Raw genomic sequence first — 22,225 nt, 5'->3', positions numbered from 1 at the left:
GGCTCCCGTTTTCACATTCCGAAAGATTTATTCGTTTTCAAAACGAAAACATATTCGTTGACGAATTGAAAAGTAAACGGCTTTTTATACAACAAAACGAACCTTAAGTGCAAAATGAAAAAAATAGATGACTTATTGATGCATTATCATAAACTTGACACCTTCATATATCAGGGTAATTTAACTTTTGCTTTCTTTCTAAAAAATTTTATTTTAACCCAACCTCAAATTAAGCTCGGAAAAACGGAGCCTGCCTGAATATATCTTTACTTTCACGAAGTACCATCCGGCCCTTATATCTCTCTAACTCACACGTGGCTGAACCCCCCACTGAACAAGAAAAAGAAAGGGAGAGCAAGATCGTGAGGGGGAGTCAGCCACGTGAGCCAAGTGGTAGATATGATGCTGCGTGCTCGGGTTTGTGGATGCCGCACATTTTAGGAATGTAGGCGGCGGAAGGTAACGTGGCAAAAATTTATTTTGCACTTTTTAAATGTTACATTACAGGAGGCTGCACACAAAACCCGGTGGATGTACATAGAGTACATGGCATCCCTGTTGTAGTGTCACGTGGCGGTATCGCACTCTTAGGGATGTTCATGAAAGTATGTATGAATACCGTAATTCTGCGCACTTCGCTAGGTTTTAAGTTCAGATTATTCACCAAATAATGATTTTTTATACTTTTAAAATTATTTTTCTTTATTATTCAACGCCGCTTGTTTTTTTTTCGACTTAAAAGCTATAGTTTCTGGTGTCGAATATATGAACGCAAGGCTGGATAAAATATTATCTTGGAACCTAATAACGAAAACTACCAGCGCCCACGACCGTTTCCGCCTGCACCACCGCGTCCTCTGTTAAATCCTCCACCTCCTGCTCCACGCCCAGTTCCTCTAAAGCCACTGGCTCCAAAGCTGTTCCGTGCACCCCGGCCACCTAATTAGAATATAAGTAAATATATTAGATTTAACAACAGAAAATAAAATATTACAAAATATATTTGATATCAATTCATTACCCATTCCGCCTCGATTAAAACCACCCCTTTGAAAACCAGGTCCACCTGTTGCGCCCTTTTTCTTAAGTCCTTTTGGCTGTGGGGGTTTTGGTAAAAACCTTGCGATAGGCAATAGTTTCCCAGGATCAATAAACAAAGTTTGATCAGGTTTAAAACTGTTTGCATAAACATTTTCCGACAACTTAATGGACACGGAGTAATCACGAACTGTGCCAAATATTTCATCGATTTTTCCAATCTGTTCTTTATTTTCGAGAAATATTGGTGCATTGAAATAAGGAACATCCTCTATCGCAACTTTGCAAATTAAATCATTCTGGCATGTATAAACAAAGTTTCCTATGGGAATAACACGTTCTGGCGGACCTATAATTTAATAAATATTACAATATATATATAAAATGTATTTTTTTATAAAATCGGACTAACCATTATCAAATGCTCCACGACCTCCTCCGCGACCACCACCACGGTTGAAGCCACCACCTCCTCTGTTGAAACTTCCTCCAGACTTGAAGCCACCTCCGCCGCCGCTACCACCACCGCCGCGAAATCCTCTTCCGCCGCCACCACCGCGAGGTCGACCAAATGCCATTTCAATAATATAACCCAATTTTTGGAGGATACAAAACAAATACAAACACGTGCGTGCCGTTTGTGCCGAATACTTGGGGATGGTAAATGTACATACTTTTGGGAGTACGATAGCTGAAAAGTATACATTCTACCGTTTTGAGAACGATGGAATCGGAATACATTTACAATCCCGATATTATAGGCTATTCACACGACCATCCACCATCCATTTTGGGGATGGCCCGAAAGGTTTTGCCGTTCCGACAATTTCCCAGTTAGTCCACCATCCATTTTGGATGTTCTTAAACCGCAATAAAAATAAATAAACAATATTTTGCAATTGCAGATCGTATCTGTTCTGGTGACTGATTAAAATCACCAGAACTGTTGCTGCTATCGGGCTGTTCGCATATTTTGCTGTTGAAACACGGCCGAAATAACTGCCACATCATCATCCATTATAAGAAAAAATGTATAAATCTTCCCCCCAAATATAATGTACTTGTTATTGGCATCAGCTGTTTTTGACGGTTTTCACATCTGTCAAAAAATCCCATCATTCCCCCGGGATGGGCTCAGTGTGTCTGTATACATCTAATTATTTTCTCTTCAATCTATTCAGAAATAATGACCTAATATAGAGGAATTATACTTTTTCTGGTCCATGACCAGTTGCATTTCCTATATATTTTGAAACTTTAAATTGAAATAACCGAGATTTTTAAAGTAATTACATTTCGTCCAAATTTTGTTCATCAATTTGTTTAATTGTCTCATCTTTTTTCACCAACATAAACAACTGACTTGGCTGTTTATAAATAATAAGTGTGTTACGGCAGAAACCGCAGCTCTAAATATCACTGCGCCTAACAGTCCTGAGTATCACTGCGCCTAACAGCCCTGAATATCGCTGCGCTTAACAGCACAAACATTAACAGCGCTGAGCAAAGGGTTAATCAGGGCGAACGGCAGCTATAGGCAAGGGAAAGGAAGAAAAAAAAAGAAAGGCAGCGGAAAAAGCACTGTCTTCCAAGTCTGAATCTGGCGGTGAGACCCCGTGTGGATTAGGAGAAATAAATGTGCCGGAAAATATGCTTGGTGCGTGTTCTGAGACTGAGGGAGGTGCAAGGGAAACTCATCGCGTTAGGGATACATATATAGATGTGATCTCGGCGGCAACAACGGCCACACCTAACGTGTCCACCACAGCCCCAACGAGCCATCAAGCACCAGAGCATACCAACCAAGGAGGAGGGGTGGATCAAGCCTTTTCACCAAGAACGAGCCTTTTAGATAGCTGGGAAACGTTCGCTCAGCAGAGAGCGGATGCATTAGGAAGGCCGACGTACGCCACGGCCTTCGGGGGAATGCGCTCCATCCCGACGCATTCCAGACTGCCTCAAGCAGGAGGCCTCATGAGCTCCACGGTAATCAACGGAGGCTGGGACAGAGCAGTTCCCAACTGGACCGGAGTCCACATGTCAGGAGCCACGGAAGCAACGCGGATTGGAATGCCTACTGGGCTGAATCCGAACGAGACAATGCCAGTCGGCGCTATGTGGCATCCAATGGCCGCACCGGCGCTGGGTACCAACCTGCATGGGCAAAACCCCTTCATTCACGCCCCGACTGCACAGTATTACCCAAGTACGAGTCGAAATATTTCGGACCCGTACGCGTACGGGAGTAATCAAGCGGTCGCGCCAGCGGGGGCGGAGAGATGCTTGACAGCATCCCAGATAGCCGCAAGACAAGTCATCAACAAGGATCTACCATGCTTTTCTGGAAACCCCGAGGAATGGCCCATGTTCATAGTAAACTTCGAGCAATCTACAGAACGCTGCGGACTCAGCGATCAAGAGAATCTCATGAGGCTGCAAAATTGCCTGAAAGGTGCCGCTTTGGAAGCAGTACGAGGAAAATTAATGATGCCCGCAACAGTTCGACTAGCCATCGAGACTCTTCGAATGCTATATGGCCGACCAGAGGCCATATATCACACCCTACAGACGAAGCTAATAATGGAGCCGTCCGTGAAATCGAGCAGCATCAAAAGAATAGTGCGCCTGGCGCTGTCGGTGCAAAATTATCGCGCTACTGTTGACGCAATAGGTCTGTCCGCCTATCTGAACGACCCAATGTTACTTCGCGACCTTGTGGAGAAACTCCCATTCGACTTGAAACTGGATTGGATTCCGAGGGTAAATATCGCTGTTTTCGACGATTGGCTATTCCGAGTCGCATCGTGCGCAAGCACCGTGATGCCAGTAGCACCCGAGAAAGAAGTCTGCACGAAGGAGAAGAACCCAAGAGTCCGGCTTATGGTGCACAATGATAGCAGCACACAACCGCCCTGCCGTAGGTGCAATATGGCCCACAAATTGGAGGACTGTAAGCAGTTCCTGGAGCTAGAAGGGCCAGGTAGATGGAACTTCGTCAGAGAAAATAAGCTATGCTGGAGGTGCCTTGGCAAACACTTTATAAGGCACTGTAAGTCAACAAGAGTATGTTCCGTCGACGGATGCTCGAGAAAGCACCATTTCCTCCTCCACAACAGTAACCAGCAAAGGGTAGAGAATAGGTCGAAGCAAAGCACTACGGTACTGCACACGATGCAGAACGAAGCTGCGTTGTTTAGATACGTCCCCTTAACATTGTATGGACCGAACGGCCAAATGCAAGTGTTCGCACTGATAGACGAAGGATCCGACTGTACCCTAATCGAGACTGAGATAACGGAAAAACTAGGTATCGATGGCCCCTCGGACGAGTTATGCCTACGCTGGACTGGAGACATCACGCAGAGAGAATCTCAATCCAAATGGATAAGCATAGCGATCTCTCCAATGGACAATGTGGCTCGCAGATTCATGCTTCAAAACGTGAGAACAGTAAAAAACCTGGATCTGCCGAAGCAGACGCTGGACGACTGGACGCTGCCTAAAATCCCATTCGCACCTGGAAAAGCTACCGATACTCAGCTACAAGGACGTGAGAGCGTCATTGATCATCGGATTGGACAACGTGAAACTTGGAGTGCCACTGACTGTCAAAGAACGCGAGAATTCCGAATTTATCGCCGCCAAGTCCAGGTTGGGGTGGTCTGTTTATGGCCGCAGAAAGGACGACGGGCCAGCGAGTCCGCGGGTAATGCACGTATGCGAATGTAATAAACACCCACAGCTGGACACTCTTGTAAAAGAGAGTTTTTCATTAGACGCGGTTGGCATAAACATGGCGAAGAGCACACTCAGGTCCAAAGAGGACGAAAGAGCAAAAACAATACTGGAAAATTCCACCAGGTTTAGCAGCGAAATGAAGAGATGGGAGACAGGACTTCTCTGGCGGTACGACAACGTGGAACTTCCTTCTTCCAGAGAGATGGCAATGCGACGACTTCGGTGCCTAGAATCTCGTATGACACGCGATAAGGTGCTACGAGAGTTCGTAAACGAACAGATTAAGAGGTACGAAGACATCGGCTACGTCCGAAAACTCAAAAAAGATGAAATGGTCGAAGGCAAACGCTCCTGGTATCTGCCCGTATTCGTGACCAAGAACCCGAACAAAGGCAAACCAAGACTCGTATTGGATGCAGCAGCCAAAGTGGAAGGCATCGCTCTTAATTCAATACTTCTAAAGGGCCCCGACCAATTGCCATCGCTGGTAGGAGTAATGTCGCGCTTTCGAGAGAAGTCTATTGGCATCTGCGGAGATATCAGAGAAATGTTTCACCAGGTTAGGATACGTTCGGAGGATCAAAGCTCACAGCAGTTTCTCTGGAGATATGGTATAGGTACGGATAGGTACGTAATGAGTGTAATGATGAGCACTACCGTGATGAGAGCGCTCTCAGGAGATGGAGATCATCAAGAACGACCCATCGAGATGACGGACTCGACAAGACGAGAACGAGTGCTTGGCATGTGGTGGCATCCAAGGAATGATTACTTCACCTTCGTCAATAAGTTTCCGAATGACATATACGACGAAACGAAAACTGTGACGAAGCGGTCAATTTTACGTACAGTCATGACCATCTTCGATCCCTTAGGACTATTGGGGTTCTATATTATACAGGCAAAGATAATACTGCAGGACGTGTGGAGGTCGGCCGTAGGCTGGGATGAACAGGTCGAAGAAAGCGAACGTCAACGTTGGACGATATGGGCACGGCAACTACAGAACATCGAAGAATTAAGGGTTCCACGATATCTCGGTCTAACGAAAGAAACATCTATTATCCAATTACACATCTTTACAGACGCGAGCATAAACGCCTTTGCAGCCGTCGCCTACATAAGGATCGAACAAAGAGGGGAAGTCAGATGCACACTACTCGCATCCAAGACAAGAGTGGCACCATTGAAACCAATCTCGATTCCCAGGATGGAGCTTATGGCAGCGATCCTCGGCCTACGACTAGCTAAACTCATAACACAGGAGCTCTCCGTCGAGGTCAAGCGACGTGTTTTTTGGACCGACTCCAAGAACGTGTTGTATTGGATATGTTCAGACGCCCGAAAGTACCATCAGTTCGTTGCGCTCCGAATTGGAGAGATCTTGGAAACCTCGGACATATCAGAATGGAAATGGGTTCCATCCGCTCTGAAGGTAGCAGACGATGGAACGAAGTGGACCAAAGAGTCGAGTTTCCAACCGGAAGCGAGATGGTTCTCCGGTCCGCCGTTCCTATTTGACGAGGAAGAACACTGGCCAACTACACAGCTCAACTCGAGTAATCTGGAACGGATACACGTACACGAATGGACAGATACGCCGAAACCGCCATCAAAGCTGAGTAGCATAATCCCAAATGTATGTCGCTTTAGCAAATGGGAAAAGTTCACGAGAGCCCTGAGATGCATGATGAGATTTCTGGACAAAATACGCAAAAGAGATTTCGCATCAGAGGAGGCAAATTTAGCCGCACGCTTTCGCAACATGGAAGATGTCAACATCGTTATATACCGGATGGTCCAAGAAGAGGCTTACCCTGAAGAAATGGCTCTTCTACGACAAGGAAGAATCGTGAGTAAGAAAAGTTCGATCTACAAATTATCGCCGTACCTCGATGAAACAGGCGTACTGAGAATACGCGGCCGCATAGATAAGTCGATCGGCATAACGAGGAACCTGAAACGGCCAGTAATTCTACCCGGAGGACATAACGTCACTAATCTTCGCATTGATTATTTCCATCGGAAGTTTCAGCATCAGCTTACTGAGATCGTCGTCAACGAGATGCGACAATTGTACCACATACCAGGACTGCGAGCAAGAGATCGCGCCGTAGCGAACACCTGCCAAAGATGTCGCAATAAAAGAGCGCTTCCAGAGGCACCGGAGATGGGAAGCCTACCACCAGAGAGGCTAGAAATCAACGAATTGCCATTCACAAACACAGGTATCGACTACTTCGGACCACTGGAGGTAAACGTAGGAAGACGACGCGAGAAACGATGGGGAGTACTATTCACGTGCCTCACCGTGCGAGCAGTACACATCGAGCTGGCAAACTCCCTGTCAACAGACGCCTTCATGCTAACATTGGAAATGTTCGTAGCCCGTCGAGGAGTCCCCAAGAGAATCGTGTCGGACAACGGGACGAACTTCCGAGGAGCCAGCCGCTTACTACGAGAAGAAATTGAAAGAATTCTACCGAACGAACTGGAAACCAAGTACCCGCAAATAGAATGGTCCTTCATACCCCCAGGAGCACCCCACATGGGAGGTGCGTGGGAAAGAATGATCAGATCGGTGAAATCCATACTAGCCGAAATATTAGAGGAGACGCACGTACAAGAACCAGTGCTGAGAACAGCACTAGCAAAGATAGAAAATATGCTAAATTCCAGACCCCTGACTTACGTGTCGTTGGAGTGTCCGGAAGCCGACGTACTTACACCGAATCACTTTCTGAGAGCAGAGACCAGCTCGATGGCAGCAAAGAGCGACAGCAGCGCAATAGGAGCTATGCTTGGTAAGAGTTTTCGCATTGCAGGGCAGATCGTGGACAGCTTCAGAAAACGATGGCTGAAGGAGTACCTACCGTGCCTGACGACACGAACCAAATGGCATGGACCCCCAACCAACCCTATCCAACTCGGAGACGTCGTGGTTCTAGCGGACGAAACAAGCCCCAAGGTGCAGTGGAGGAAAGGCGTCATCATGGACCTTCGAGTAGCCAAGGACGGGATCGCCCGAAGCGCGGTGATCCGCACTGCATCTGGACTGCTAACTCGGCCAATAGTTAAACTGGCCAAGTTAGACGTGAGGACAACGAACCCACTAATGGATCAAGGCGTAACCAGAAGTTTGGCAAACATCACGACAAGCGACGAAGTTTGCGAAGGGGGGAATGTTACGGCAGAAACCGCAGCGGCAGCTCTAAATATCACTGCGCCTAACAGTCCTGAATATCACTGCGCCTAACAGCCCTGAATATCACTGCGCTTAACAGCACAAACATTAACAGCGCTGAGCAAAGGGTTAATCAGGGCGAACGGCAGCTATAGGCAAGGGAAAGGAAGAAAAAAAAAGAAAGGCAGCGGAAAAAGCACTGAAGCGGTACAAGTTTTTTAGCGCTAGCTCTCGTAGTTTAACACCCGCCCGACATTGTAAATGAATAAATGAATAAAATAAATGAAACAAATAAAACCGATTTGAAGAACAAAACCACGGGAGGCCTATTGAACACGGGAGGCTTATCAAACGTACGGCCCCAGATTTGGAGGCGTTGCCCGGCGCGGCAATAAAGTGTGTTTTTTACAATTGCAAACGCTCACAAAGCGTATTTAATGTACATTTTACATATTCGGTAGAGAGCTGTTCGCGACAAAACGTAAATTGTTCAAAATATAAGGTGGGGTAAAGAAGTTTATTAAAAATATACAAAACAAAATATATATACAAAACAGACATATGCTCTCACTTGCAACTCAGGTTCGTTATGTATAATATAAAAATTAATCGTTGAAAGTGTTGCTATGAGCAAATCTAGAGATCAGCTGAACCGAGTTCGCTAATTCTTTTTCATAGTATTTCTTGATGTGCGAAGATGGTTCAAAGTTCAAAAAATGTCCTGAAAAACAACAACACTTTTCGCTTTGCTGTGCATCTATACTACTAGATCTAAAAGACAAAAATGTCTGTAAACGTCTCTTTACTGTGCACCTATGCATCTTACCTAACCTAAAAGCCACATAATTCTATAAAATTAAAAAAGTGCTGTGTCTTTGTGACTTACTAAATATGCCTCCTATAAGGCGGCGGACCAATTTAGGCAGAAGAACCCGAAATGCAACGAGTAAAATTAATTATCAATCTAATTGTACTGCCAAGGAAAGTAAAGATTTCAATGAACGTAAATGGCTCATGCTTCGAAGCATAAACCAACCAAAACTGTGCTACAGTACGCGCTTGGTTGTAAGAATATTGATGAACAATCGAAGGATTCCGATGACTTCAATTTCCGATACGTCTTGCATTCGCCATGACTATTAAAAAATCACAAGGTCAATTTTCGAAAGTCTAGAAAATCAATGTTTTTTCACATGGCTTATTATAAGTGACATGTTAACGGGTCGGAAGACCATTAGCGTTGTTTGTTTTTGCGCCTGATAAAAAAACAAAAGTGTTGTGTATTACAATTTTATTTTTTTTTTATTTGTCAGCCGGCCTATAATACATAATAATAACCTATAATATATTATTGTTCCTCATTCCGTCATTCCATATAAACGGTAGTTTAACTCTCATTCATAAACTATATAATATAGTGATGGTGCAGAAGCGATAAGTATAGACCCACTGAGCTGGGCTAAAAACTTTCTCTCAAAATAACTAGAAGATTAACTTTTGCAAGGTGTATGTAAATAAAATTTATAAAATTATATCAAATTTGAGGATCCAAATTAAATGAACGCAACGCAATGTCTTTATAGTGTGTGTGGTATTTCTGACCACACGTTTTAAAAGATAGGGAATAGCTATGCAAAACATTATGACGTCATAGTGACAACAATTGTATACTAGCTAGCCAAACAGCAGTAATTAAATAAAAACGAAACTAAATCTTTTATTATGAGCAACTCTGTATCTACGATTGCGAATTCAATTAGTTACCATTTAAAATTCTTCAAATTTTTAAATTATTTTTAATTAATAGGCGGATAGAGAAACACACATATGTACACTTGACTGTTGGTATGTATGCAAGTAGTACATGCATACAAGCAATGTGAATGATGAATATGAGAACCGTAACATTAATATGAAACTATGTGTGTGTGTATTTCTTTGCTTACATGTTGCTTCTGGTATTGGTACTTTCAGTCATTGACGCTAAAGTATGACACTAGGAGAGAACACGATACAAAGCGAAAACAAAAATCTAAGCGAAGACACAATGACAACAAAAACAAATTATAAACCTGCAGATAACGGGATATCCCTAGATAAAATAAATGGAAACACAAAATACGAAAAGCAGGTAATGTAACATAAATATGTACATATTTAGTCGAAAATTTATTTATACACTACATATACTGTCAACACCGATGAAACTTAAAATAGTAGCTTGTCTTTGTAAGCGCGGAAATGGCGTTTACATATGTACATTCCATTTTTAACATGGAAACTAGGTGCTATAATGATTTATATATGTATGTATGCATCACTTTATTTAATTTAGCCAATTAAGATCAACAAATTTTGTAATAATAAATTTACGAGTGTCAGAAGCTACGAATTTCAGGTCAAGTCTTAAAATATCTACATTCTTTTTTTTTACTCAATATTAAACATTGTAACCGCGCTCACAGAACGAGAAAATACATCCACAATTTTTAAAATACAACAAAATGGAAAAGTCCTGTAGACACATTGCAGGCGCACTTGTTCGCTTTCACTCTCTTCCCCATCTGTGTCGTAACTGGCGGAGTGAACGAGATATTAGGGCCGGATGGTACTGCGGTGCTGGGCAGAGAGATATAACGGAATAGGTGTAAGAGAGAATGGGGCTAATAACAATTCCGGTGTTTACGTATAAAATATATTGTATAAGTTATATAAATCTTAAGATATACGTACTGGTGACGTACTCCTTTATTGACAGAACGACTCAACGATATCATTTTTACGAGCTGCCCGCAGTGGAGATTTAACAAAACTTCTTGATTTTATCGAAAGTGGTGAGATATCGGATATTAACAGTTGCAATGCGGTAAATGATTGAATCTATTAAGATATTTTATAAGTATTGATAACTTTACATACTCTTAGAACGGCCTAAACGCTCTACACCTAGCGGCAAAGGATGGATATGTCGATATTTGCAGTGAGTTGCTGAAGAGAGGCATCAAAGTGGACAACGCAACCAAAAAAGGAAATACAGCCTTGCATATAGCTTCGCTGGCGGGTCAACAACATGTTATTAAGCAACTTATTCAGTCGAATGCAAATGTAAACGTGCAATCGTTAAATGGATTCACACCGCTGTATATGGCAGCTCAGGAGAATCACGACAACTGTTGCAGACTGCTCTTGGCAAAAGGAGCGAACCCGTCGCTGGCCACAGAAGACGGCTTTACACCATTAGCTGTGGCAATGCAGCAAGGTCACGATAAGGTGGTGGCAGTCCTACTGGAAAGTGATGTTCGTGGAAAGGTGCGTCTTCCGGCACTTCACATTGCAGCCAAAAAGAACGACGTAAGCGCAGCCACACTGCTGCTGCAGCATGATCACAATGCCGACATTGTTTCCAAGTCTGGCTTTACGCCTCTGCACATTGCCGCTCATTATGGGAACGTGGACATAGCCACCTTGTTGCTGGACCACGGTGCTGATGTCAACTATATTGCCAAACACAATATATCGCCGTTGCACGTGGCCTGCAAGTGGGGAAAGTCTACAGTTTGCAGGTTATTGTTGTCTCATGGCGCACGCATAGATGGACCCACACGAGACGGCCTGACACCGCTACACTGTGCCTCACGATCAGGCCATGTTGAGGTTATTGAGCTCCTGCTACGTCACAATGCTCCAATACTATCGAAGACAAAGAATGGATTGTCGGCCTTACATATGTCCGCACAGGGCGAACACGATGAGGCGGCGCGTCTACTTTTAGAACATAAGGCTCCAGTAGACGAGGTAACCGTTGATTATTTGACAGCGCTCCATGTGGCCGCACACTGTGGCCATGTGAGGGTGGCCAAACTTCTGCTTGACTACGGTGCAAATCCAAACTCACGTGCCCTCAACGGTTTCACTCCCCTTCATATTGCCTGTAAGAAGAATCGCATCAAAGTAGCTGAATTACTCATCAAGCATGGAGCTACCATTAGTGCAACCACGGAATCTGGCCTTACACCATTGCACGTGGCTAGTTTTATGGGTAGGTACATAGACAAGTTCAAAGGTTTGAGTTTAACAGCAAGCATTTACTTATTAGCGATGATTCAGTTAAATCCAGCATACGTATATATCAATTATATGTATATCAAATCTAGTCGATATTCATCACTTCCTCAAATTTGGCTATTTGCAGGTTGCATGAACATTGTTATTTACTTGCTGCAGCACGACGCTAGCCCAGATATACCAACAGTACGCGGAGAGACACCATTGCATTTAGCAGCGCGTGCCAATCAAGTAATATGTGATATCTTGCTATGTGGATTTATATTTATTATTACCTATAAATAATTTCAGACGGACATAATTCGAATTTTGCTTCGCAACGGAGCGCAGGTTGATGCAGTCGCTCGGGAAGGACAAACACCACTACATGTGGCTTCCCGATTGGGCAATATTGATATAATTATGCTGATGTTGCAGCATGGAGCCGAGATAAATGCTAAAACTAAGGATAAGTACACGGCGCTTCACATTGCGGCGAAGGAAGGTCAGGAGGAAGTCAGCTTAGCGTTGCTCGAGAGCGGCGCACGACTAGATGAGGTCACACAAAAGGGTTTCACTCCATTGCATTTAGCAAGCAAATACGGACATCAAAAGGTGGTGGCTCTATTGCTTGAGAAGGGTGCTTCCATTGATTGTCAGGGCAAGAACGATGTGACTCCATTGCACGTAGCGTCACACTATGACCATCAGCCAGTAGTGATGGTACTTCTGGAGAACGGTGCATCCCCAAAAATATGCGCCCGCAACGGACACAGTGCCGTGCATATTGTTGCAAAAAAGAACAACGTAGAAATGGCGCAGCACCTTATACAGCATGGTGCTGATGTCGGTGCCATCAGCAAATCTGGCTTTTCCCCATTGCATCTAGCTGCCCAAGAGGGGCATTTGCCTATGGTTGAACTTTTGCTAGAAAATGGTGCCACGAGTGCTGCTGCTAAGAATGGCCTAACCCCATTGCATTTAGCTTCCCAAGAAGGCCACGTCCCTGTCGCGCAGATTCTATTGGAAAACGGTGCAAGCATTTCAGAGCGCACCAAAAATGGCTACACGCCGCTTCACATTGCCGCCCACTACGGACAAATTAATCTCGTAAAATATCTCCTTGAAAATGATGCTGACATTGAAATGTCAACCAACATTGGCTATACACCACTGCATCAGGCTGCCCAGCAGGGTCATATAATGATCATTAGTCTCTTGTTGCGCCACAAGGCGAATCCAGATGCTTTAACAAACGTGAGTTTTACTGATTATCAATATATAATAATTTTTGCCATGAGTTATCTAGTCATGTCTCAGCAATGATCGGTCACTCCGCACGATCACTCCCTGGCAAAAAGCGGCTATGCATCTACATATTTAATTACGCTGCCTTTTTTCTTAAGTAACCGTGGCTGTATTGGCTGATCTCCATCTCTTCGCATCAATTGACAAGATTTTGATTTGACGATTTTGTCAAAAAAGAGCGTGAGAGAAAGAGACAGAAGATGAGTAAGCGGCGAGGACGGCGTGTCGTAGTCGCTGAAAATGGATTTCTTCCTTCTGGCTATAATAATATTCCAATCGGATATGCTAGATATACGCCTAGTTCTCTGAGACTATTAGAGCTACAGCATCGAAATGTAGCAGCAGCAAATGTTGTATGCAAACTCCTATGATATCACACTGAATCGAGTTTGTTTCAATTTTTTGCCACGCTCTCTTCCGCCTTCACAAAGGACGAAAATCTGCGGCATCCACAATATTGATGATACGAAAAAACCAAACACGCAGAATCAGAGAGGATGGTCATCCGCACGCCGCTCTCACCCCGGAACCTTTTCTTTAGTAATCACTCTATCCGTATCACCTAAACCTAAATAACTGTTCTTCCTCTCTAGCTCCCTAAACTTTCAGAGCAGTAGATTTCTCTAGCTTTTGCTAGAACTTCTCTCCTTTGAGAGGCTCTTGGATAGCGTAGTGCAAGCAAAATGCGCTGGGCTTTATCGAAACGTAATGGTTTGCAACACAATTGTGAGGCATGCCGTGTGGTTTAGAATGACACGGTCATATTTATTATTATATTATAAGCCGAATTCATTACATCAGAGAGGATGCAGCCATCCTAAAAAAATGTATTAAAACGGCAGGTCGACCTGTGTTTTTCGAACTTTATACTTCTGGAGCTCTTTTGAACCGTTGAATGATGCGCTGCATGGAATTATTTGTAATTTCCAAAGGGGGGTTAGGGTTAGAAAAATACAGAATGATTTTACACTGAGATTATTTGGTGCTAAAACATTTGCTAAGACAAAGAGTTTTGTAAATAAATGTTTACCAAAGGCATAACGTGTAGCATAGCACTGACCGAACGGTTCTATTTTTAAACATGTTATTTTAGTTTTTCCGGTACGTATACATGAATGCTTATGAGTATATATGGATGTACCTATACATATGTTTTCCTAATAGAATCTACATGGAATTGTGCAAATGCACGGATAATTCCACTGGTTAGCTTCTTTACCGACTCTCGGCCTCTCTGGCATCTTGTAATTTTTTCGGTTATCCACATTTTGTGTATTATACTTGTGATAATCTGAATCGATTGTGTAAAAAACAAGAATAACATTTGGGTGTGGTTCCATATAGTTTTGATAACTTTATATTTTGTATATTTATGTATATACTGGCAGAAGCCATATTAAATCCAATAGCTGTCGCTCAGAAACTTTTTTTCACAATAAAATGTTTCAGTATTTTTGCGGTTTTTGGTTTTAAATTAAATTATTATCCATAAATAATTTAGGGTATACCATTATGCAGAGCATAGAGTAAAACGTAAAGTATGTAAATACATTATTATCATCAATAGGCGTGTCGATTTAAAGTCAATTCCATCGGTCAGACCGTTAATATGAGCACCCATATTTTTTTTAGGATATAAAAGAGAATTACCAAATTTCATGCTCACCACTCTCGTTAAAACGTAAAACTCTTTGACGGAATTGACATTACCAAAATATATGTACTTATTTCAATGAATGATAATTAGATACAGCACTAAACTATTTCAGAATGGTAAAACTGCTCTAAATATTGCGAGCAACTTGGGCTACGTTACAGCAGTGGAAACACTTAAGGTCGTCACCCAAACATCTATCACCAATATGAGCATTGGAATGGTGGGAGAAAAATACAAGGTTGTGTCACCGGAGCTTATGCATGAAACGCTACTCTCTGATTCCGAAGACGAAGGCGGGGACGAGCTTTTAGACCATAATCAATACAAATATATGGCTACCGATGATTTGAAAGCAAACTATGGCCATGATCACGACCACCAAAACTTCGACACCACAAATCCTGAAAATGATCAAATGGATATATCTGTTGGACATCCTCTCGAAAAAGGTAATAACATCCGGTACACTCATAGACAAGAGATAGTAGTTTTAACTGCTGGTTTTAACAAAATAACAAAACAGTTGAATAGCTTTTAAGGATTATTTGCTTTTAAGTACATACATATATGGATAAATGGACATGCCGCACAAGATTAGTTTTTTAATTTTTATATTTTATGTCCAGTTACATATTTTATTTTCCCATTGTCGCAAATATTAATCGAGAAAATTTCGATTTATGCTTGTATCTATAAAGAAATGATCAAGCATGAAGAGCAAGAGCTGAGTGCATCTACAATAGGACGTCAAAGCGATAATTCTCTTATTGTCCGCCCACCTGTTCACTTGGGGTAAGTTCTAAAAACTGTTCTATACGTCAAAATGGACTATATTTTAAATGTTTATTTTACATTTACAGATTTCTCGTATCGTTCTTAGTAGATGCCCGTGGTGGATCTATGCGCGGGTATCGACACAGTGGAGTGCGCATCATCGTTCCCCCGAAGGCATGTTCTGAGCCAACGCGCATTACTTGCCGTTATGTCAAACCCCAAAGAGTGGCAAACCCTCCGCCATTGATGGAAGGCGAGGCACTGGTAAGTCGAATTCTGGAGATGTCCCCGGTGGAAGGAAAGTTTTTGAGGTATGAGTTGTAGAATAATCAGCTTTAGAGATAGGAAGAAATGTGATTATTTTTTCTTCAAGCCCAATTACACTAGAGGTGCCCCATTTTGGATCACTTAGAGAAAACGAACGCGAAATTATCATACTGCGCTCGGACAACGGCGAGAGTTGGCGAGAACATAGCTTATATGAGAATGAAGAACATATTCTAGACGCCTTGCATGACGCCATTGATGCGGATGTTAATCCGCTGGAGGAACTACACACAAGCCGCATAGTTCGTATCGTTACACAGAACGTTCCGCACTTTTTTGCTGTTGTATCGCGTGTGCGTCAGGAGGTGCATGCTATCGGACCCGATGGCGGAACGGTTTCTTCGATAGCTGTACCACAGGTTCAAGCCATTTTTCCACCTCATGCCTTGACTAAGAAAATTCGAGTCGGTCTTCAGGCACAGCCAGTAGACCTGGTTGGTTGTTCTAAGCTTCTCGGTCAGGGCGTGGCTGTATCACCGGTGGTCACTGTGGAGCCACGACGTCGCAAATTTCATAAGGCGATAACACTGAGTATTCCTGCACCAAAGGCATGCACCAAGGGCATGGTTAATGCGTCCTATGGAAATGGAAATGCAAATGCACCCACTCTTAGACTACTGTGTTCTATTACTGGTGGTCAGACACGCGCCGCATGGGAAGACGTTACCGGATCAACTCCGCTGGCTTTCGTCAAAGATAGCGTTACATTTACCACTACAGTTTCTGCACGCTTCTGGCTAATGGACTGCCGCAATATTGCAGACGCGGGCCGCATGGCTACAGAGCTCTACACCTATATGACACAAGTACCATTTGTCGTTAAGTTTGTGATCTTTGCAAAACGTATTTCCTATACGGAAGCAAAGTTTTCGGTCTTCTGCATGACTGATGATAAAGAGGACAAGACGCTAGAACAGCAGGAATACTTTACTGAAATTGCAAAGAGTAGGTGTATTGAGGTGCTGCAGGACCAGACTATTTACATAGAATTTTCGGGCAATCTTGTGCCAGTTTTAAAGTCGGGCGAGCAATTGAATACCAAGTTCCAAGCTTTTCGGGAAAATCGTCTTTCATTTATTGTTCACATCAAGGACCCAGAGCTGCCACAAAGTCGCATCTGTTTCATGAGCGAACCAAAGGTCGGACCCGGAGAAGCACCACAAATCCCAATCTGCGCTCTGAATGTGTCAGTGCACGATGCAAAACTGTCTACGCATAACGAAAATGGATTATTAGAGAGCTTTGACCATGGAAATAACTTGTACAAGGAAATCAATCGTAATGATTTAATAAACACCGAAATGAAAGCAAGAGCAACAGAAACGGCAGCAATTGATAATCAGAATCAGAATGTTATAATTGACCAACCAAAAAACCTAAAACCGAATAGAGCTGGCTCCAGTAAAGTAATCCATCATGCCGACATAAGTTTGTTGAATATATGTAGCCTTATAGGCAGTGACTGGCCACAACTGGTGAAAGAATTGGGTGTACCCGAGACCGACATCGACCTTTTCAAAGCTGAGAATATTGGGGACCTTACACCCGAGCAGCGCAACTTGATGTTGCAGTTCCGACTTCAAGAAGAGCAAGAAGGGATCTCCGCAGCAAAAATCTTATCTCAAGCTCTAAATAGGATTGGTCGTGCCGACATTATAGATCAGTGTATTTTTAATATGGAGCCTGTCACTGATAAGTCGGAACTCGATTTGACTACAGTGAAGAAGAACGAGTCTCTGACGCTTACCCCTACAGATAGTTCAGATGCAACACGAAGGGAAGATGGTAGGGTCAATAAACGTAGTTAATACTGTGCTAACTTGATAAACTTTAGAAAATGCCCTTATACTAATTAATGAATAGGTAATTTTTGTGCCACACCACCGTCAACTCCAGTTGAAGACGAAAATAATAAATATGACTGCAAAATGAGAGGCACACAAGAAGTTGTATCGGAGCACACAATAAATTTGCTGGGAGAAGCGCAGGAATATGTTCATCAACGAATAGAAGGTAAAAAACATAAGGGCTCGCGCACACTCTATTTGAAAAAGGAGCGGAAAGCACAACTGAACTGATGAGCTTTTTTAAGCCACCAGCTTAGTAGGTGCGCACACTGTCGTCTGAGATGAATAGGTATGTGTCCGTCTGTTTCTTTTAAACTATTATTTGGGTTTAAAAACTATTTCAACGAAATGTTGCAGTTTTCTTTTATAAATTTGCCAATCATTTGTCGCAAAGGGGGGATGTGACATCTGTATCATTTGTGTCTATATAAAAAATTTGACCACAATATTATATAGCTTCCATTGTAATGAAATATTGAATGGTAGATATCAGCTTTTTAAGTTTTCAGCTCAGCTAAGTCAGCAATGTGCGCACCGGTGCAAAAAGTTTTTTTTCGGAGCTTTTAACAAAGTGTGTGCCGCTAGTCAAGAAATTAAATAAATCTTATCTAATGTCTGGGATTATTCGATTTGTAGCTATAACAGATGATTCGTGTGTAACGCGGAATGAAAAATTTGGCAATGAGCCCATTGATCTAATTGGGTTGACAGTTGAGCCAATTCTGTTGAAGAGAGATGCCACAAATATTCCAATAGGTGGAAATTCTGTTACTGATGAAACAATAAAAAGATCAACAGGAAATGCTCAGGACAATTAATGTTTTGATAAAAACCCCCGTGGTGCATCGTATAATTATTATTTATTTATATATATATTTACCAATGTATTCGTTTCTTATTTGTCTACAGCAGTAAACTTCTAACTTCTTCGACTTTTCGATCTCCAGTTTATAATTAGCTAACAGTTATTTATAAATTGGTATATTGATATATATTTCGATATATTATAACTTCTGAATACTAATCAAATAAATTGTTAAATTATTAATATTCTTCCTTGTAATACAATTAATTTGTGTCGAAACGAGAGAACAAACTTTTTTGCGCCAAAATATGAACATTACATTGTTTTTGAAACGGCGCGAATGAAGCAATTCTGCCATGTGGGTTATACACAGTACAGTAGTCTATTGTAGCTTTTGTAATGTAAACCCACGACAAAGTCGGTAAAGGTGAATTTCTTCACTTATATAGAGCGGATAGTATTGAAGCTCACTTCCCAGGTAGGTCACAGATACTAACGAGGAGGAACGTTGTGAGTCGCAGGACACTCAGTTAGTATGGCTCCCCTCCATCAGAACGCGCAGGCATTCTTCATGGTGAATGCCATGAAGAGAGACGAAAATAAGTAAGCGCGTGGACTTTGCGTAACCACTTAAAATTGATTTGTTCCTTCTGGCTAAAATAATAATTTGATCGGATTTTGCAGTCTGCTAGATATGGTCGTTCTCTACAATTCTACGATTTTATCATATCTTCATAATTGTGTGTGCCACAGACCACAGGCGGAACGGGGCGTGGCAAAATTTTGATAGAAACTTGATTCAGAGTACTCAGAGGAGTCAAGATATAAAGTTCTCTGAGATCTGGGCGTCCAACAAGACGAACGGACTGACATGGCTCTATCGACTCGACTATAGATGATTAAAAATATATATACTTAATACTCAAAAGCTTCCTTCTGGGAATCCACTTTCCCCAAAAATCGAATATACCTCTATGCTAATTTTGAGTATCGGGTATAAAAAGCACCAGGACCTAGCAACCGAGGAGAAGCAACTATTCCTAAACTCAAACCCTTTGTTTCTTGTCCTTTGTGTTCAGAATCTCAGCATGGATTTGTAAAACATCGCTCAGTTTCTTCTAACCTCCTGGAATTTTCCACCCTTGTAACTGATGTAGTTTATACGGATTTTAGTAAAGATTTTGACTCAGTATCTTATCCATAAACTATCCCTTTTTGGGTTTCCAACTCAACTAATTTTCTGGATAAATGGGTATCTTTGAATCGTTCTCAGCGTGTCTGCTTCAGGGTAGCCATCTCGGTCCCGTGTTTAATTTTTTTATTAATGACCTTCCCCAAATCTTAACTTATTCCCGAGTCCTAATGTATGCTGATGATGTCAAGCTAGGTTTTAGTATAGTGAAACTGAATACCCGCTATTTTTTCAGTTGGATCTTGACGCTCTCAACAATTGTTGTTCAATAAACCTTCTTCCTCTTAAAAATTCCAAATGTAATGTCACGAATGTCGCTGCAAGCCATACCTTTATACCTTGTATAAAGTTAGCGACTTGGGCATTGTCTAATTATTTATTCTTAATTCCCATACTCCCACTATTTCGAATAAAGCCAAAGGTGTCCTTCGTTTTATCAAAAGATGGTCTGAGGAATTCACTGATCCTTATACCTTATACCTTCAACCTAACCTATACCACAAAACTACTTTAAGTTTCTCTTGATCTATGGTTACTGTGTCTGGTCTCCTCACTACATTTATTCTAGATCAGCATTAGTGTTGCGTTGCTCATGAGTGAGTGAACAAAAAAGAGTTGTTGCCTTAAGTGAGCAACTGAACATGTTCCTTCCAAGTTGTTCTTTTTTGTTCACTTGTTCTTTGTTGTTCACTTGTTCTTTTTTGTTCACTTGCTCTTTTTTGTTCACTTGTTCTTTTTTGCTCACTTGTTCTTTGTTGTTTACTTGTTCATTTTTACTCACTTGTTCTCTACTCACTTTTTGCGCAATTTTGCTCCTCAAAGGGCATTTTGCGATCTGGTAGCTTTGCTCATATTTGCGTTTACTTCACACTTACTTCACACCGCCATTTAAAGAGCAAGCACCCGGCGTCTATGGAGCCCGTTATCCGGCAAAACACCGATGGCCCGATTTTTGTGCAAAGTGCGCAACCAAAAATAACAAGCTTTGCTGAAAGGCCTGTACCAGCGAGCAAAGCGCAGCAGATTGATCTGCAACTTGTACGGATGATCGCCAAGGGTCATCACGCCTTGCGCTTGGTCGAAGAACCAGAATTTAAAAAATTTATTCACGATGTGTCGCACGCCCCAAACTATAAGCTTCGATGAGGAATCAACGATGCTGACCTCCTATACAATTGCTTGTCAGGCCTTTGAAGCGTCGCACACTGCTGCGAATCTGTGCAGCTTTTTGGAAAAAATTGTGAATGAATGGGATCTCAAAAACAAAGTCGCAGCAATAGCATCCGATAATGCACACAACATTGCTCTTGCTATTAGAACCGGCAATTGGAGTCATATACGGTGTTTTGCTCATACCCTAAATCTAATTGTCCAAAAAGCTCTAGATAAAATGAGCAGTGTGCGCAGAAAAGCTAAAGCTATAAGCGAATATTTTCATCGCAGCTCATCAGGCTTAAAAAAGCTTAAAGATATGCAAGCGCTGCTTAAGTTGGCTGACCTCAAACTAACACAGGATGTGCCAACACGTTGGAACTCAACGTACAAAATGTTTGAACGGCTGTCTATCCTGAAGGAGGCAGTCGTGGCAGCTCTGTCAACAAGGACAGATTTAATTTTGTCACCAGAAGACTGGGATGTCATTGATGGAGTGCTTCCCGTATTAAAGCCATTTTATGAAGTTACAGAAGAGATCTCAGCTGAAAAAAACGTAAATATATCCAACAGTTAAAAATAACCTAGTTGCCGAAGTAATCAATGAAATCATAAACGAGATGGACGGCAGGTTTAACGTTTAACGAGGCTAATATTTTGTATGCGGAGAGCACTGTTCTGGATCCCAGGTTCAAAGGACGCGCATTTAAATCTGCGGAGGCCTTTAAAAAATCAGTAGCGGATATCAACAAAAAATTGGCTCAAACGATACGGTCACTCCCTGAACCTCCACAAGAAGCTATAAGCAACAAAAAACAAGAAGAGGACACAATATGGGCTGAGTTTGACACCACTTTTCAGCAAGTAAGCCAACCCACCAACAATACGGCAGCATCCATAAGATAAATGGATAAGTACCTGGCTGAGGAGTACATCAGCCGAAAAGATGATCCATTGGTATGGTGGAATCAGCGGAAAGCGCAATACCCGCTACTTTATACCTATATGCTGAAGCGCCTCTGCTTAGTCGCCACCTCAGTGCCATGCGAGCGCATATTTTCAAGTGCAGGCGAAACCATACGTAAAAGGCGATCCCTTTTGAAGTCAACAACCGTTGAAAATTTATTTTTTTTGCATAACAACATGTAAATAAATCGGA

General features: G+C 42.3%; 2 protein-coding genes and 2 long non-coding RNA genes across 7 annotated transcripts; 2 read left to right on the top strand and 2 right to left on the bottom strand.

The window, feature by feature from the left end:
• Positions 1-135: 135 nt before the first annotated feature.
• LOC26532378 (uncharacterized) lies at positions 136-800 on the top strand. Of its 2 annotated transcripts, XR_004469670.1 has the most exons (3): positions 136-175; positions 235-459; positions 508-800. It is a non-coding gene; the product is annotated as an uncharacterized lncRNA (long non-coding RNA). The 2 variants fall into 2 exon arrangements; XR_004469669.1 differs by lacking the exon at positions 136-175 and having other exon boundaries at positions 189-459.
• On the bottom strand, positions 696-1,714 carry Gar1 (Gar1 ribonucleoprotein). Its single transcript, XM_002135631.3, is given in 4 exon segments — positions 696-939; positions 1,022-1,237; positions 1,239-1,387; positions 1,451-1,714. Coding segments are annotated over 4 exon segments (669 nt in total). The 5' UTR covers positions 1,617-1,714; the 3' UTR covers positions 696-801.
• Positions 1,715-9,357: 7,643 nt separating this feature from the next.
• Ank (Ankyrin) lies at positions 9,358-18,965 on the top strand. Of its 3 annotated transcripts, XM_015188743.2 has the most exons (13): positions 9,374-9,466; positions 9,768-9,805; positions 9,935-10,091; positions 10,719-10,826; positions 10,886-11,999; positions 12,153-12,256; positions 12,317-13,261; positions 15,082-15,418; positions 15,596-15,761; positions 15,830-16,054; positions 16,117-17,855; positions 17,934-18,083; positions 18,554-18,965. In XM_015188743.2, the coding sequence occupies exons 3-13, from the start codon at positions 9,951-9,953 to the stop codon at positions 18,733-18,735; spliced, it is 5,211 nt and encodes a 1,736-aa protein (XP_015044229.2). In that variant the 5' UTR covers positions 9,374-9,466; positions 9,768-9,805; positions 9,935-9,950; the 3' UTR covers positions 18,736-18,965. The 3 variants fall into 3 exon arrangements, with proteins under 3 accessions (XP_001352366.4, XP_015044228.2, XP_015044229.2); XM_001352330.4 differs by lacking the exon at positions 9,768-9,805 and having other exon boundaries at positions 9,358-9,466; positions 15,668-15,761; XM_015188742.2 differs by lacking the exon at positions 9,768-9,805 and having other exon boundaries at positions 9,358-9,466.
• Positions 10,093-10,845, bottom strand: LOC26532969 (uncharacterized). The gene is made up of 2 exons (XR_004469672.1): positions 10,694-10,845; positions 10,093-10,579 (listed from the first exon to the last, which is right to left on the bottom strand). It is a non-coding gene; the product is annotated as an uncharacterized lncRNA (long non-coding RNA).
• Positions 18,966-22,225: the final 3,260 nt, after the last annotated feature.

This window comes from Drosophila pseudoobscura, chromosome 5, assembly GCF_009870125.1.
Source record: "Drosophila pseudoobscura strain MV-25-SWS-2005 chromosome 5, UCI_Dpse_MV25, whole genome shotgun sequence".
NCBI lineage: Eukaryota > Metazoa > Arthropoda > Insecta > Diptera > Drosophilidae > Drosophila > Drosophila pseudoobscura.
Note: the sequence above shows the minus strand (reverse complement) of the source record. Positions and strands in the feature narration are given on the sequence as shown.